The sequence below is a fragment of the Macaca thibetana genome, chromosome 16 (assembly GCF_024542745.1).
Source record: "Macaca thibetana thibetana isolate TM-01 chromosome 16, ASM2454274v1, whole genome shotgun sequence".
Classification (NCBI taxonomy): Eukaryota; Metazoa; Chordata; class Mammalia; order Primates; family Cercopithecidae; genus Macaca; species Macaca thibetana.
Genome location: NC_065593.1, coordinates 52,495,436 through 52,512,446, shown reverse-complemented (window position 1 = coordinate 52,512,446; position 17,011 = coordinate 52,495,436). Strand labels below are relative to the sequence as shown.

The window sequence follows — 17,011 nt, the reverse complement described above, 5'->3', positions numbered from 1 at the left end:
TTCTTAAACTTGAATTGCGTTCCTCCTAAGGTGCTTTTCATAGAAAAAAGTCCTTCACCCAGCTAGGATGTCATCTCTGACTGAATGAGCTTTAACATCCTAGTTATTGGTGGACTTACTTCTGGTTTCATTTTGTAAAAGGAAATCCCAGTGTCCCAAAGCAAGGAGTTTAATCATTTTGTGTGACATGAAAGTAAATCCAGTCCTGCCAATGAGAAGAAAAAGACACAGCAAGTTGCAGTGTTTATAGTCGGCTTTTACATCTGAACCTCTGTTTTGATTGTTACTTAAGGTGAAGCAGCATCCGGGTATGAGAGTGAAACAAGCGTCTCTGAAGACTGCTCAAGGCTCTCCTCTCAGAGCGAAATTTTAACCACTCAGGTAAAAAGCGTGTGTGTGTGTGGTGTCCTTTGCATTCAGTAGTCTGTATCCCACATTCTTAGGTTTGCTGACATCATCTCTTTGAATTAATGGCACAACAATTGTTTGTGGTTCATTGTCTCCTTAAATTAGACTGTAAGTACCTTGATGGAACTCATACTACCTTTTATTTCACATGTGCGCGCGCACACACACACACACACACACACACACTGCCTAGCTCATTGTAGTATACTAAATACTGATTTTAATGAATAAGCTAAACCTTTGAAGCCCATTTGCTAATCCCAGCACTTTGGGAGGCCAAGGTGGGTGGATCACCTCAGGTCAGAAGTTTGAGACCAGCCTGGCCAATATGGTGAAATCCCACATCTACTAAAAATACAAAAATTAGCTGGGCATGGTGGCCAATGCCTATAATCTCAGCTACTCTGGAGGCTGAGACAGGAGAATCACCTGAACCTGGGAGGCGGAGGTTGCAGTGAACCGGGATTGTACTACTGCATTCCAGCCTGGGTGACAGAGTGAGACTGTATCTCAAAAACAAACAAAAACGTATCATCTCCCCTGTAACAAAAATATGACATTCTTATTGTATCAAGAGAGGTGAGAAAAAGAAGCCACGGCAGGATGATTCAAGGGGGTCTGCATAGCTCCTTTTTAAGAATATGCCTATTGCAGGTCAGAGAAGGTAAGCAAACTGCCTAAGGCCACACAGCCAGGTACAGAACTCTCACCAATATTATTGCCAGCAATTGCAATTTTGGTGTTTATTCTTGGTACCAAGTTGGAGACTATAGGATTCTCTTCCTAATAGAGACCATCTAGCCTTTCACTGTTTTGTGGATACTTCTGTTCTTTTTTTTTCCCCCCTTTTAAAATCTAGTTATTTTTTCTTTTTGGTTTCTTTGATACAGGGTCTCTTACTCTGTCGCTCAGGCTGGAATGGAGTGGTGCAGTCATGGTTCTCTGTGGCTTTGACTTCTGGGCTCAAGCGATCCTCCTACCTCAGCTTCCCGAGTACCTGGTACCACAGGTGCTCACCAACACATCCAGCTAATTTTTTAATTTTTACGAGAGACAGTGTCACTATGTTGCCCAAGCTGTTCTCAAACTCCTGGGCTCAAGTGATCCTCCCACCTCAGCCTCCCAAAATGCTGGGATTACAAGCATGTGCAACCACGCCTGGCCTAATTTTTTTTTAATTGCTCATAAGTCATCTTTTCTTTGAAAAAGACAGATGGGAGGCTAAAGCATGAGAATCACCTGAACCCAGAAGGTGGAGGTTGCAGTGAGCTGAAATCATGCTGCTGCTCTCCAGCCTGGGCAATAAGAGTGAAACTCCATCTCAAAAAAAAGAAAGTACACAATTTTACTTTCTGGACCTAATGGTCAAGGCCAATAATTTGGTCACTTATGAAGTAAATAAAAGCTTTACCATATATATGACCATTTGGTAATGTGAATGTTTATGTACTAAAGGCAGAATAGTCTAGAAAAAACATTCTGTATCACAGCATCTAAAAATTAACATCGTCTTCATCAAAGAACCAGGCTCTGTCTCCTAATTTTTTTTCTTGAGATGGAGTTTTGCCCTGTCACCCTGGCTGTAGTGCAGTGGCACAATCTTGGCTCACTGCAACCTTCGCCTCCCAGGTTCAGGTTCAAGTGATTCTCGTGCCTCAGCCTCCTAAGTAGCTGGAATTACAGGTGCCTGCCACCATGCCCAGCTCATTTTTTTGTACTTTTTTAGTAGAGAGAGGGTTTCACCATGTTGGCCAGGCTCATCCTGAACTCCTGACCTCAAATGATCGGCCAGCCGCAGCCTCTCAGAGTGCTGAGATTACAGGCATGAGCCACCAGTCCTGGACTTCTAATTTTCATTTGGCACCAAAATTTTCCAAGTTCTCATGCAAAAATTCAGGCTCATCTCAGTTGATTTTTTTCATTTATTTATCTCCCACTAGATTGACAACTTCTAATAGTTAGATTGCTTTGTATTCCTAGCACAGGGTTCTATGAAGGATACACACAGCAGTTGCTGGCGGTAATATTGGTGAGAGTTCTATACTGGGCTTTGTGATCTTAGACAGTTTGCTTATGTTCTCTGACCTGCCATAGGCACGTTCTTAAAATGAAGCTGTTCAGATCCCCTGGAATCATCCTGCTGTGGCTTTTTCCCACCTAAATGAAATACCCTTTTAGCTGCTAGTAAGTGAATGATGTTTTTTTTGTGAACTTTCTGAAGTTAGATTAGATGAAGTTGAGAAAAGCCTGATATTCTTATAAAGTTATATATGTGTATCATGGAAAACTTAGAAAATACAAATAAACAAAAATCATCCATGGATGAACCTTGAAGACATTGTATTAACTGAAATAAACTGGACACCAAAAAACACATGTTATATGCTTCCACTTATATGATATACCTAGTATAGTTAAATTTGGTTACTCTGGGCACATTGCCTATAGATAAGCCTTGCTCCACAAAGAGCATTAAAAAAGAAAAAAAAGATAAATTCATAGGACAGAAGGTAGAATAGTGGTTACTAGAGACTTGGGGAGGGAGAAATGGGGAGTTACTGTTTGATGAGTACAGATTTCAGTTTGGGATGATGAAAAAGTTCTGGAGATGGATAGTGACAATGGTAATACAACAGTGTGAAAATACTTAATGCCACTGAACTGTACACTTACAGTGATTAAAATGGTAAGCTAGTTGCAATTTGTGTTATCCAGAAATGGTTACCAATTTATTGGTGTATATTCTTTTAGTATTCCTGTGTATGCACAGGGGTGCTTTGTATATACTTAATATATCCAGGAGGCCTGGCACAGTGGCTCACACCTGTAATCCCAGCACTTTACGAGGCTGAGGCAGGAAGATTGCCTGAGCCCCAGAGGTCAAGGCCACAGTAAGTTGTGATCATGCCACTGCACTCCGTTCTGGGCAACCCCTGTCTGGAAAAAAACATTAGTGAGGCTTAGAGGTGCACACCCGTAGTCTCAGCTACTTGAGAGGCTCGGGTAGGATTGCTTGATCCCAGCAAGTTGAGGCTGTGATGAGCCATGATGGTGCCATTGTACTCCAGCCTGAGTGATACGGTGAGACCCTGTCTCAAAAAAAAGAAATCCAGATAATTCTGTACGTAATCTAGCTTTTACTGGATGATTAAAATCCTTTATTTTTATTTTTTATTTATTTGGTTTTTTTCTGAGATGTAGTTTCGCTCTTGTTGCCCAGGCTGAAGTGCAATGGCACGACCTCGGCTCACTGCAACCTCTGCCTCCCAGGTTCAACCGATTCTCCTGCCTCAGCCTCCCGAGTAGCTGGGATTACAGGCATGTGCCACCATGCCCAGCTAATTTTGTATTTTTAGTAGAGACAGGGTTTCTCCATTTTGGTCAAGCTGGTCTCAAACTCCTGACCTCAAGTGATCCACCCACCTCAGCCTCCCAAAGTGCTGGGATTACAGGCATGAGCCACTGTACCTGGCCTGGGTTGTTAAAATTCTTAAATGACTTCATTTTTAATTACTATATGAGATTCTATCTTTCCAGTGTATCATGATTTATTTGACCTATTGCTGAATGTTGAAGGTTTCAGGGTAAGAGGCACAGTTTGCTATTATGTACTTTACTGTAGTAGCAGCCTGGTAGCTAAATATTTGCCTACATCTCTGATTATTTCCTTAGTATAAATTCCTAGGACTAGGATTTTCGTGTTTGATACATGTTGCTAAATTGTTCTTTAGAAAGATTAAACCAGTTTGTGATCTTCCAGCCCCTGTGGTAAATGATAGTTCCCATTTTCCTGTACCTTGCCAACATTGGGTGATATCCAGTTTTAAAATCTTCTAAATCTTGCATTGCTATGAGAACTACAATTAGAGAGGGCTTATCTTCTACTGCCCATTCTCTGTACAGAGCAAATCCCTCTAGACCTGAAGCCCCTTGGAGTTGTCAAGAAACCTTTGAGATGACTCCCCACTCTGTATCTGAGCTGTCACTAGTATTCTCCACTTCTTCAGGATTGCCATGGCAACTAAATTGATGAAAAGATTTAGGAGGCCTTTTCTCTGTTTGCAATTACTATGATCCTTTTTGGATGTGTGTTTGGGACTCTGTCAATATACCCATTGTCTAATTCTGTCCATTGTGTTTTAAAGTTTAAGACTGCAATTTCTAAGGCCGGGCGCGGTGGCTCAAGCCTGTAATCCCAGAACTTTGGGAGGCCGAGATGGGCGGATCACGAGGTCAGGAGATCGAGACCATCCTGGCTAACACAGTGAAACCCCGTCTCTACTAAAAAATACAAAAAATTAGCCTGGTGAGGTGGCGGGCGCCTGTAGTCCCAGCTACTCAGGAGGCTGAGGCAGGAGAATGGCGTAAACCCGGGAGGCGGAGCTTGCAGTGAGCTGAGATCTAGCCACTGCACTCCAGCCTGGGCGACAGAGCAAGACTCCATCTCAAAAAAAAAAAAAAAAAAAAAAAAAGATTGCAATTTCTGATTACATCTGCCTTAGCCATACTGTATTATGTTTGACATTCAATATACAATGTCCTTGTTTTTCTGTATTTCTGATCTTATTCCCAGAGATTTGTCTATTTGTTCAGGATTCATTTTGCAAAGTGTTTTACTAAGCATCTACCCAAAACAGCTGAAGTCAGATTTCAGGCTATCTTACATCTAAAGTAGCACAGGCAGGAAAAACTGTTGAAGTGGAATTTTTTTCCCTGTTTGTACTGAACCGAGAAAAAGCATATAGATGATAGAGAATTCCTAATTTGGTGTCATTGGTATCTGGGTATTTGTTTGTTTTTACAGAAGACTGATTAACTATACTTATTCATTAATTTATCTTCTCATTAATAAACACTTGCTGAGTGCTTACTGTCTGCTAGGCATTAGGGAGACAAAAATGATTAAGCCAAGATTCCTTCTATCAAGGTCATGTGTTCCATTTGGGTATACTAATGCATTAGCAATGTAAATCAAGTAGTGAGAGATCATCTGTTCCTGATAGGAGATGGATTATTGGTGGGGACTTCTGTGTGTGTGCGTGTGTGTGTATGTGATAAAGTAAATATAGGAAATGTTAGTTATAGATTCTACATAGTAGATATGGAAACATTCATTGCAAAGTTGCTTCAAGTTTTCTGTATATTTGAAAATATTCACAACATGTCAACAAAACTAGCATGATAAAGCCTCTATTTGTGCTAAGACTTCAGCTTGTATTTGGATTAGGCTTATTATGTAGTAGTAGGAACAGTAGAAATAATTTTTTTTTTTTTTTGAGACGGAGTCTCGCTCTGTCGCCCAGGCTGGAGTGCAGTGGCCAGATCTCGGCTCACTGCAAGCTCCGCCTGCCGAGTTTACGCCATTCTCCTGCCTCAGCCTCCCGAGTAGCTGGGACTACAGGCGCCCACCACCTCGCCCGGCTAGTTTTTTATATTTTTTAGTAGAGACGGGGTTTCACCGGGTTAGCCAGGATGGTCTCGATTTCCTGACCTCGTGATGCGCCCGTCTCGGCCTCCCAAAGTGCTGGGATTACAGGCTTGAGCCACCGCGCCCGGCCAGAAATAATTTTAACTCATTAAATACACATGTTTTATGGGAAGGTTATATATATATTTATATGTAATGAATGTGAACAAACAAGGGTCTGCTTCCCTCCAGACCAGTTCCGGCTGCTGTGCTGCACATTTCAGGAGTCTTACTAGAATTAGCCACATTCTGCCCACTTGCCCTTCTCGTATTTCACGACTCCTCCTGGTGGGGACTTAAGGAGACATTCAAGCTAGGCCTTGAAAGATGAGAAGAATTTTTTCAAGTGGAAAAAGAGGAGTGGCAGCAAGTAAGGTAAAGGTAGAGAGTCATGGAATTCCCAGGAAATATAAAGTTGTCCTGTGTTATGGGAAAACAACTTGTGTGAGGCGTGTTGGGAGAAATGAGAGATAATTACCAGGGTGTAAAGGGCCTTTTGAATGCTATGTTTAGGAATTTGGACTTTATCCTAATGGCAATAATGACTAACAATTATATAGTGTTCAAAAAGTATAACTCAGCCGTGGTATATCCCTAAGGTTTTTTTGTTTGTTTTGTTTTGTTTTTGTTTGTTTGTTTGTTTTTGGTTTTTTTTTTTTTTTTTTTTTTGAGACAGAGTCTTGCTCTGTTGCCCAGGCTGGAGTGCTGTGGTGCGATCTTGGCTCACAAGATCAATTATATAGTGTTCAAAAAGTATAACTCAGTCGTGGTATATCCCTAAGGTTTTTTTGTTTGTTTTGTTTTGTTTTTGTTTGTTTGTTTGTTTTTGGTTTTTTTTTTTTTTTTTTTTTGAGACAGAGTCTTGCTCTGTTGCCCAGGCTGGAGTGCTGTGGTGCGATCTTGGCTCACTGCAACCTCCACCACCCGGGTTCAAGCGATTCTCCTGCTTCAGCTGGGGTTTCACTGTGATGGCCAGGCTGGAGCACTAAGGGTCTTTATGGAAGAAAAAGACATGATAAACAAGGCTTTTAGGGAACTTCTACAGTAATGTAGCAGTGTTAAAAGGATAGATCAGAGTAGCATAGTAGAAACAGAAGACTAGAGCTAATTGAAGGAGCACTTCAGAATTAGAATCAAGAAGTCTTAGAAACCTATTGGTTTTATTCTCCCTAATGTATTTGACCACTTGCCTGCTGGGGAATTTGTCTAAGTTATAAAAAATAATTCCTTTGGGAAACCCAAAGGAAAGTTATCTGTTAATAATTACCCCACTACTATTTTTTCTGATTTATGTGATGGCCACATAGAGGTTAGATGTGATGGTTGTGACAGCAGTGACTAATATAGCCTATGAAGCATTTTGGTCAGATATCTATGTGCTTTCATTCCAGGTTTACTGAGGCAGACCTTGGCTAGGATTTGATCAGTGATGTAACTACTCATGAGTACCACGTGGTGGCAATGGCGTTGCTGTAGACCTTGGCAGCAAAGCAGTGTTAGAGTAGCAGTGGAAACCTTTGTGAAGCTAGGAATACATTTTCTGGTCATAAAAACCTCCTGAAAATTATGAACTCAGCACAGCAGGAGAAAGAAGATGGCTTGGTTTTAGTAAAGGGCAAAGTCATTTTTAAGGATCGGAAGAAGAAGAAATGGAGAGTGAAACAGTGTGTTCCTGCCCACACTCCCACACTGGACTTTTTGGCAACCATTGATGTTCCTTCTCAAAGTGATTTTTAAACATGTATATTTTGAAGCCAGTCATGGTGGCTCATGCCTGTAATCCCAGCACTTTGGGAGGCCAAGGCAGGCCGTTCACCTGAGGTCAGGAGTTCAAGACCAGCCTGGCCAACATGGTGAAACCCCGTCTCTACTAAAAATACAAAAATTAGGCTGGGCACAGTGGCTCACGCCTGTAATCCCAGCACTTTGGGAGGCTGAGGCAGGCGGATCACAAGGTCAGGAGATGGAGACCATCCTGGCTAACACAGTGAAACCCCGTCTCTACTAAAAATGTGGCAGGCGCCTGTAGTCCCAGCTACTCGGGAGGCTGAAGCAGAAGAATGGCTTGAACCTGGGAGGTGGAGCTTGCAGTGAGCCTAGATTACGCCACTGCACTCCAGCCTGGGCAACAAAGTGAGACTCTGTCTCAGAAAAAAAATTGGTTGGGCATGGTAACAGGTGCCTATAATGCCAGTTACTTGGGAGGCTGAGGCAGGCAGAATTGCTTGAACCGGGTAGGCAGAGGTTGCAGTGAGCTGAGATTGTGCCATTGCACTCTAGCCTGGGCAACAGAGTGAAACTCCATCTCAAAAATAAATAAATAAAATAAAATAAATTTTTAAAAAGGATATTTTGGAAAACTCCTTACATACCGAAATTCTTTTTTTATCAAATATTTGGACTTAGCACATTCTTCTTTGAAATGGACCAATAAACAACAGGAGCCCATAAGCAAGAAGAACCCATTATTTTAACAGTAACTATCCTTACAGGCTTTCTTAGGGCTCTTTCTGTTGAATCCTTCCCTCTCACAGGTCCTTGCTAATGATATCTAGGTGGACACATTCTAGATAAGATGTCCCTGTCTAGAATGGCAGCACCATGAGGACTGTATCCTCAATACTAGGACAGTGCCTGGTGCTTAATAGATAGTAAATAGTTGTCTAATTAACTGAGCAAACAGATAGACTCATAAATTAGCTTTCTGCTTTTTCTGTTAGAAACTAAAGGTTCAGGTCGGGCACAATGGCTCATGTCTGTAATCCCAGCACTTTGGGAGGCCAAGGCAGACGCATCACTTGAGGTCGGGGGTTCAAGACCGGCCTGGCCAACATAGTAAAACCCTGTCTCTCCTAAAATTACCAAAATTAGCCGGGCATCATGGCAAGCACCTGTAATCCCAGCTACTGGAGAGACTGAGGTGGGAGAATCGCCTGAACCTGGAGGAAGAGGTTGCAGTGAGCTGAGATGGTGCCAGCCTGGGTGACAGAGGGAGACTTAAAAAAGAAAAAAAGAAAAGAAACTAAAGGTTCAGAGCATCCCAGAAAAGGAAGAGTCCTCACAAGCCAGTAATCTAGGCAGGATTACTGATAGTATTTTTCTGTTTGTTGTATTTTTATAAAATGCCATAGATAGGGGGCTTTTTTGACATTACATTAGTCTAAAAATCACACATTTTTATATGAACTAACCTAAATGTCTGATGAATCTCACAACACCAAGTCTTTGAAATGTGCCTGTATAAATAAAATATTAATAGATTCATGCTAATATTAAATATCGATAATGTTTAAATACCTTAATTATTTTTTCACTCCCTAGCTTTAAAAGAAAATAACCAACCTCAAAAGGACATCACAATAAATCAAGTCTATTTGGGGGAGTTGGAGGATTTTTTCCCTCACTAGCATCATTTGGAAATAATTTCATGGGCATTAATTGCATGAATGTGGTTAGATTAAAAGGTGTTCAGCCAGAACTTATAGTTCCATACTAGGTGATTTCAATTCCTGTGCTAAAACTAATTTGTATGACATATTTTCATTTAATGGAAAACTTCTCAAAGTATTTCATTTTCTTGGTACCATTTATCGTTTTTGCAGCAGAGGGATACCATGCAAGATAACCTAATAAAGCTCCAGCAGGAAATGGCTGAACTAGAAGCTGTGTTAGAACAGCACGGAAGCCAGCCTTCTAACAGCTACCCTTCCATCATAACTGACTCTTCTGCCCTTGAGGACCTGCGAAATCCAGAACAAAGCACATCAGAAAAAGGTGTGTAATGTTGGCCAAACACTGATATCTTAAGCAAAATTCTTTCCTTCCCCTTTATCTCCTTCTGAAAAATAAGGACTTAGCTCCAACATTTTATGATCCTTGCTCAGCACATGGGTAATTGTGGAACCTTGGTTCTTGTCCCTGCTTACAACTAACATACCAGTCAGAGGGACTCAGGGCAGTCATTCGTGTTGTCATCTGAGTACCTACAACAAGTAGATGCTATGGGGAGCCCATGGAATATAGATGGTATACAATATAGCTCTTGCTCTATTGGAAGCTAAGTGGAGTAGGAGAAATTGGTGACAGGCAACCCCATAATTTCAGAAAGCTATGAAAAAATACTCAGACATATTCCTTATTACACTGGTGTCACATCACAAAGACCTATTTAATATGCTTCTGATTTATAGGAAGAGACATCCTATACTTCAGGAACCGCACTTTGATCCACAGAAAGCCTAGTGATGTAGAGCTCCTGTTAGTTCAAAAGGAAAGAACACAGAAAGCCTAATTTTATGCAGCAGAGTCAAGTGCTTTATAGCAATGTTACAGTTACCGGAAAAAATCCGGATGGACCTCTGAGAGGATGCCATTGGAGTAACCAGGCAGGTACAGTTGATCAGAGCTAACTTCCTAGAAGAAGCGAGCACTGAGCTGAGGAATAATAGCATAAATGAAGGAAAGTGAGATGGAAATTTGAGTTTTTAATTGGAAAGACAACACATCAGGCAGGTTTTTAAACAGGGGCAAACACTAGACACTTAGGAGAGGCTGGGCATGGGGTCCCCACCAGGATGCTGCTTAGAAACATGGAGGGGTGGTGAGTGCTCTCAAAGTACACTTCATTCCTATCTCAGTGATTCTTATCTGAGTGTTAAAGTTCCTTCTTCAGCACCCTGTTCCACAGTCCAACTGGGGACTTTAAGGCCTTTCTTTGAGTCTTTCTAGGAACTCAAGTCTGTTACTTACACAGAACAGTGGCCTTGGTCCTCAGTTGTGCCTTGCAGTATTTTTGTGTTCAGGAACAAACAGTAGCTCTTGGATAAAGAAGCTAGCTAGAAACTCTGTTGCTATGGCAGTGCTTCAAAATGTATTTCCTTAAATGCTTTCATTGTAATTATCTTCATTTAGTTCATCTCTCAGATAATGAGAGTTCAGAGTCCCTTCCCTAGTATAATACTCTTCTTTGGGGTGCTTTCACCATCTTCAGTCTAAACACAGACTAGACTTTCAATTGTAATGTGTAAGACATAAAATGTTATTATTGTGTGACTTTGAATATCTGTGTAAATCTACTATCTCCTCTTTGGTGTATATGTGTGTTTATTTTTTTCTGCAGATCTGTAACTGAAATGCTTTATTTCTGAATCATTTTGGATATCACAGCTTAATACCAGCATAAGTTTTGAGCCTTTTCCTCCCTAAATCTGGTTGAGTCTAACTGAAACTCAAATGAACTTTTTAAAAATAATTTTTTTCTTTAATTTTTTTTTAAGTAGAGACAGGGACGCACTGTTAACTAGGCTGGTCTTGAACTCCTGATTTTGAGCAATCCTCCCACACCTCAGCCTCACCTTTTTAGAGAGGGTCTTGCTCTGTTGCCCAAGCTGGAGGGCAGTGGTATAGTCACAGCTCACTGCAGCCTCTCAAACTCCTCAAGAGATCCTCCTGCCTTAGCCTCCCAAGTAGCTGGGACTATAGGCATCCACCACCATATCCAGGTAATTTTTTTTTTTTTTAATTTTTTGTAGAGACAAGATCTCCCTATGTTGCCCAAGTAGGTCTCAAACTCCTGAACTCAGGCAGTCTTCTCATCTCAGCCTCCCAAAGTGCTGGGGTTACAGGTATGAGCCATGGCACCTGGCCAGAACTTCTATGACGGACACGGTGGCTCACGCCTGTAATCCCAGCACTTTGGGAGGCCAAGGCGGGTGGATCACCTGAGGTCGGGAGTTCGAGACCAACCTGATCAACACAGAGAAACTGCGTGTCTACTAAAAATACAAAAAATTAGCCAGGTGTGGTGGCACATGCCTGTAATCCCAGCTACTCGGGAGCCATGGTGCCCGGCCTAGTTTATTATTTCTTAATATCTGTTGTCTTCCAGTGTCTTCCTTAATTCTTCACAATACCCTGTATAATGCTTAGCACACAGTGGGCAGTCAGTAAGTTTATTAAATGTTTGGTGTGGCCCATACTTCCTACCCACGAAGAATGTAACATGTTAAGACATCTAGATGAGGGAATGATTTAAGAGGAACTACAATACTATTCTGAAACTTGGGCTCTGGATCTCTGCATTTGTACTTTCCTAAACCAGCCAGCAAGTAGATCATCATGTCACAAGGCCTAGATTGGGCTTGCTGTTCAGAGAATGAAATAAGAATTAAGGAAGAAAAAAAGGAGAAAGGTTTTGCTCTGTTTTTCAGGTTCTACTGAGTTATTGACGTCTGACTTAACTTGTCTTATCTTCTTCATAGCATGTAGTAAGAAGATGAATTTATACGCTAAATGTTGCGGTGATGGAATGACTTTTTTTTTTTAAACACCTATTATGCCATGAATTCATAGGGAATAGGTTCCAGCTGCTCAGGCTCCTTCCCACTGGTTCTCACAAAGTATGCTTCTCTGGGTGGAGCAGGCTGGCGCTTCAGTTGAACCCACATACCTTTCTCTTTGGCTTCTTTCTTTTTCTGATCATTTTCCTTCACGCGTTTCAGGAAGCTATCTTGGCTCTTAGAGTGCTTAATATTCTCAATATGCACATTAATTCTCTTGGCAAGAATCTTGCCCTTAACTTGTTTGTTTACAGTGCCAACAGCATGCTAGGTCACATTGTAGACTCTTCCAGTTTTGCCATGGTAACACTTGTGGGGCATTCCTTTTTGAACAGTACCCATTCCCTTGATGTCTACAATATCACCTTTCTTATAGATTCACATATACGTGGCCAAAGGAACAATTCCATGTTTTCTAAAAGGCCTAGAGAACATATATCGGGTGCCTCTCCTCTTTCCCTTTGTGTTCGTCATTTTGGTGAATTACTGGAAGATTGCGGTTCTGGCCGAAAGCAGGAATGACTTTTTAATAGCTGTGTTTGTATCTGAGCCTTCTCTCTGCATTTCACTTTTTTTGTTGTTGTTGTTTTTTGTGTATTTTGTGTTTTTTTTTTTGAGACTAAGTTTCACTCTTGTTGCCCAGGCTGGAATGCAGTGGCGCGATTTCGGCTCACTACAATGTCCGCCTCAGCCTCCCGAGTAGCTGGGATTACAGGCGCCTGCCACCACGCCCAGCTAATTTTTGTATTTTTAGTAGAGACAGGGTTTCACCATGTTGGCCAGGCTGGTCTCAAACTCCTGACCTCAGGTGATCTGCCCACCTCGACCTCCCAAAGTGCTGGGATTATAGGCGTGAGCCACCTCACCCGGCCACTTTTTTTTTTTTTTTTAACTCTTTCCAGTGGTTAATTCTGTTTGATATGATTCCTTGGAACTTGCACATTACCCTTTATCAATTATCACCCTGTATTGGGGGTGGGGAGGATGATACCTCTCTTCATAGTTAGATCCTGCTTACTTTCAACAGAGTTCTAAATGACCCTGGAAACTCACAGGTCCAGAAAAGACAAGCATAAAGGAAACTATAAATAATGCATTTGACGACTAACTCAGGAAATCAATGATTATTCCCCCCCTAGGCTACCCAGTGTCTTAAAAACCAGTTTAATTAATATAATCTTTTGTTTCAATTTTCTACCTATATTTATGACTTTTAGCTTTTCTAATAAAAGCTCAAAATCAGTGACTTTTTAATGAATAGAAGACATTTGCAATTTTTAACTATTTGTTTTTACTTATGAAATATTTCCAACTTGGCCGGGCATGGTATCTCACGCCTGTAATCCCAGCACTGTGAGATGCCAAGGCAGGAGGATCACTTGAGCTTAAGAATTTGAGACCAGGCTGGGTGTGGTGGCTTATGCCTATAATCCCAGCACTTTGGGAGGCCAATTTTGGCGGATTACCTGAGGTCAGGAGTTCAAGACCAGCCTGGCCAACATGGTAAAACCCCATCTCTACAAAAAATACAAAAACTAGCCAGGGGGTGGTGGCGGGCACCTATAATCCCATCTTCTTGGGAGGCTAAGGCAGGAGAATCACTTGAACCTGGAGGCAGAAGTTGCAATGAACTGAGATCACACCACTGTATTCCAGCCTAGGCAACAGAGCAAGACTCCATCTCAAAAAAAAAGAGTTTGAGACCAGCCTGGTCAACGCAGCAAGACACCCATCTCTTTAAAAAATTAAATAACGGTCGGGCACAGTGGTTCATGCCTGTAATCCCAGTACTTTGGGAGGCTAAAGCAGGCGGATCACCTGAGGTCAGGAGTTCGAGACCAGCCTAACCAACATGGAGAAACCCCATCTCTACTAAAAATATAAAATTAGTTGGGCATGGTGGCTCATGCCTGTAATCCCAGCTACTTGGGAGGCTGAGGCAGGAGAATAGCTTGAACCCAGGAGGCAGAGAGGTTGCAGTGAGCCAAGATCACGCCATTGCACTGCAGCCTGGGCAACAAGAGCGAAACTCCATCTCAAAAAATAAATAAATAAATAAAGGCTGGGCGCGGTGGCTCACACCTGTAATCCCAGCACTTTGGAAGGCCGAGGCGCGCAGATCATGAGGTCAAGAGATTGAGACCATCCTGGCTAACATGGTGAAACCCTGTCTCTACTAAAAATACAAAAAAAAAAAAAATTAGCTGGGCATGGTGGCGGGCGCCTGTAGTCCCATCTACTACTCAGGAGACTGATCCAGGAGAATGGCGTGAACCTGGGAGGCGGAGCTTGCAGTAAGCTGAGATCGTACCGCTGCACTCCAGCCTGGGCTACAGAGGGAGACTCTGTCTCAAAAATAAATAAATGAATGAATGAATAAATAAATAAATACTTTTGCCTTTAAGCCATTTCCTAGAAGGCAGTGGCACAAAGTGATACATTTGGAGGAATTAATATATTACAAAATGAATTAGGCCAGGCACAGTGGTACATGTCTAACCCCTGCATTTTGGGAGGCCAAGGCGGGTGGATCACTTGACGTCAGGAGTTCAAGACTAGCCTGACCAACATAGTGAAACCCCGTCTCTACTAAAAATACCAAAAAAACTAACTGGGCATGGTGGCGGGTACCTGTAGTCTCAGCTACTAGGGAGGCTGAGGCAGGAGAATTGCATGAACCCAGGAGGCGGAGGTTGCAGTGAGCCAAGATTGCACCATTGCACTCCAGCTTGGGTGACAGAGTGAGACTCCGTCTCAAAAAAAAAAAAAAAAATGAACTAACGTGCCAGAACTTTGCCTTCAGTATGTTTTGTGTTTTTTCCCTTCTGTGGCATTTCATCATTAGTTCCATGTATTATTTAAGATTTCTTATTGGCCGGGCACGGTGGCTCAAGCCTGTAATCCCAGCACTTTGGGAGGCCGAGACGGGCGGATCACGAGGTCAGGAGATCGAGACCATCCTGGCTAACACAGTGAAACCCCGTCTCTACTAAAAATACAAAAAAAAATAAGCCAGGCGAGGTGGCGGGCGCCTGTAGTCCCAGCTGCTCGGGAGGCTGAGGCAGGAGAATTGCGCGAACCCGGGAGGCGGAGCTTGCAGTGAGCGGAGATCTGGCCACTGCACTCCAGCCTGGGCGACAGAGCCAGACTCCATCTCAAAAAAAAAAAAAAAAAAAAAGATTTCTTATTAACCAGCACCTTGGGGTTTTTTTTGTGTATGTGTTGGTTTAGGGGGTTTATTTGTTTTTTTTTTTTTTTTCTTTTTTTTTTTCAGTAATTGAAAATGTGAAGCAAAATGTCACCTGTTTTTTCTTTCTTGTCTGACACACATGTCTTGTTTACCCCCCACATGCAGAAGCTGAAACCCCCATTTCACACAGTCTTTAATGTGGAGGCAGTGGGGATGGAGAAAAATGTACTTTGTGCTTTCCAGTACTCTTTCTTTCCTATTGTCTGAGAGGAATTTGGGCATAATTTATTTGCTGCAGAGATAAAAAATTGTTATATATATATTTTTATCATTCAGGGCCAAGGAATATAAATTTTTTTTCAGCCTTGTCTCAGCTGGGTGTCTTTATTTACCCTGTCTTAAAGTGTTCCTTTTATTACCATTATTATTTTTTAATCATTGAATTCCATCTAGTGCTAGCATCTGGCTGTTGCGTTACTTGTTTATAAAATTCTGCCTGATATACTTGTTTAAAAACCAATTTGTGTATCATAGATTGATGCTTTTGAAAAAAGTCAATATTCTAACCTGAATTATCACTATCAGAACAAAACAATAAAGTAGATTTGTTTTCTCATTCCATTTAAAGCAGTATTAACTTCACAGAAAAGTAGTGAGTATCCTATAAACCAGAATCCAGAAGGCCTTTCTGCTGACAAGTTCGAGGTATCTGCAAATAGTTCTACCAGTAAAAATAAAGAACCAGGAGTGGAAAGGTAAGAAACATCAGTGTAAAGATGCTGTGGTATCTGACATCTTTATTTATATTGAACTCTAATTGTTAATTTTTTTCACCATACTTTCTCCAGTTTTTTGTATACAGACATTTATAAACTTTTATTGCTCTAGGATACTTCTTTTTTTTTTTTTTTTTTTTTTTTTTTTTTTGAGACGGAGTCTCGCTCTGTCGCCCCTGCTGGAGCGCAGTGGCCGGATCTCAGCTCACTGCAAGCTCCGCCTTCCGGGTTTTACGCCATTCTCCTGCCTCAGCCTCCCGAGTAGCTGGGACTACAGGCGCCTGCCACCTCCTCCGGCTGGTTTTTTGTTATTATTTAGTAGAGACAGGGTTTCACCGGGTTAGCCAGGATGGTCTCGATCTCCTGACCTTGTGATCCACCCGTCTCAGCCTCCCAAAGTGCTGGGATTACAGGCTTGAGCCACCGCGCCCGGCCAGGAGACTTTTTTTGTTTAATTGTATATAGGCTTTTTGAACCTATAACATAAACTACAACATGAGAAATGTGCGGTTAGATAGATATGTCCCTTCTAAAGGTCAGAAAAAAATATAATGGAGCTAAAACCTGAACAAGCTTGGAAGCTAATGGTAGACTTCTTCAAGGCAGCCCTTGCCCTAATTAAAATTCTTGTCTTTCTAGAAAAAGTCTAGCTCTTGATTTACCACAGATAATAATAGTAATTATTATTATTATTATTTAACACAGGGTCTCCCTCTGTCACCTAGATTGCAGTGGCGCAATCATGGCTCACTGCATCCTCTGTTTTTCAGGCTCACGCAATCCTCCCACCTTAGCCTCCTAAGTAGCTGGGTCCACAAGCATGCACCACCAC

General features: G+C 41.8%; 1 protein-coding gene and 1 pseudogene across 11 annotated transcripts in view; one reads left to right on the top strand and one right to left on the bottom strand.

Moving 5' to 3' along the window:
* The window catches only part of BRCA1 (BRCA1 DNA repair associated), an 85,615-nt gene that overhangs the window by 38,420 nt on the left and 30,184 nt on the right, over positions 1-17,011 (top strand). For 9 of the 11 annotated variants that reach the window (XM_050762523.1, XM_050762520.1, XM_050762529.1 and 6 more), the window contains 3 exons: positions 293-381; positions 9,478-9,649; positions 16,032-16,158. In XM_050762523.1, coding sequence (XP_050618480.1) covers positions 293-381; positions 9,478-9,649; positions 16,032-16,158 — 388 coding nt within the window. The remainder of the gene's footprint in view (positions 1-292; positions 382-9,477; positions 9,650-16,031; positions 16,159-17,011) is intronic. The other 2 variants (XM_050762526.1, XM_050762524.1) reach the window with 1 other exon arrangement.
* On the bottom strand, positions 12,208-12,702 carry LOC126938590 (60S ribosomal protein L21-like; annotated as a pseudogene).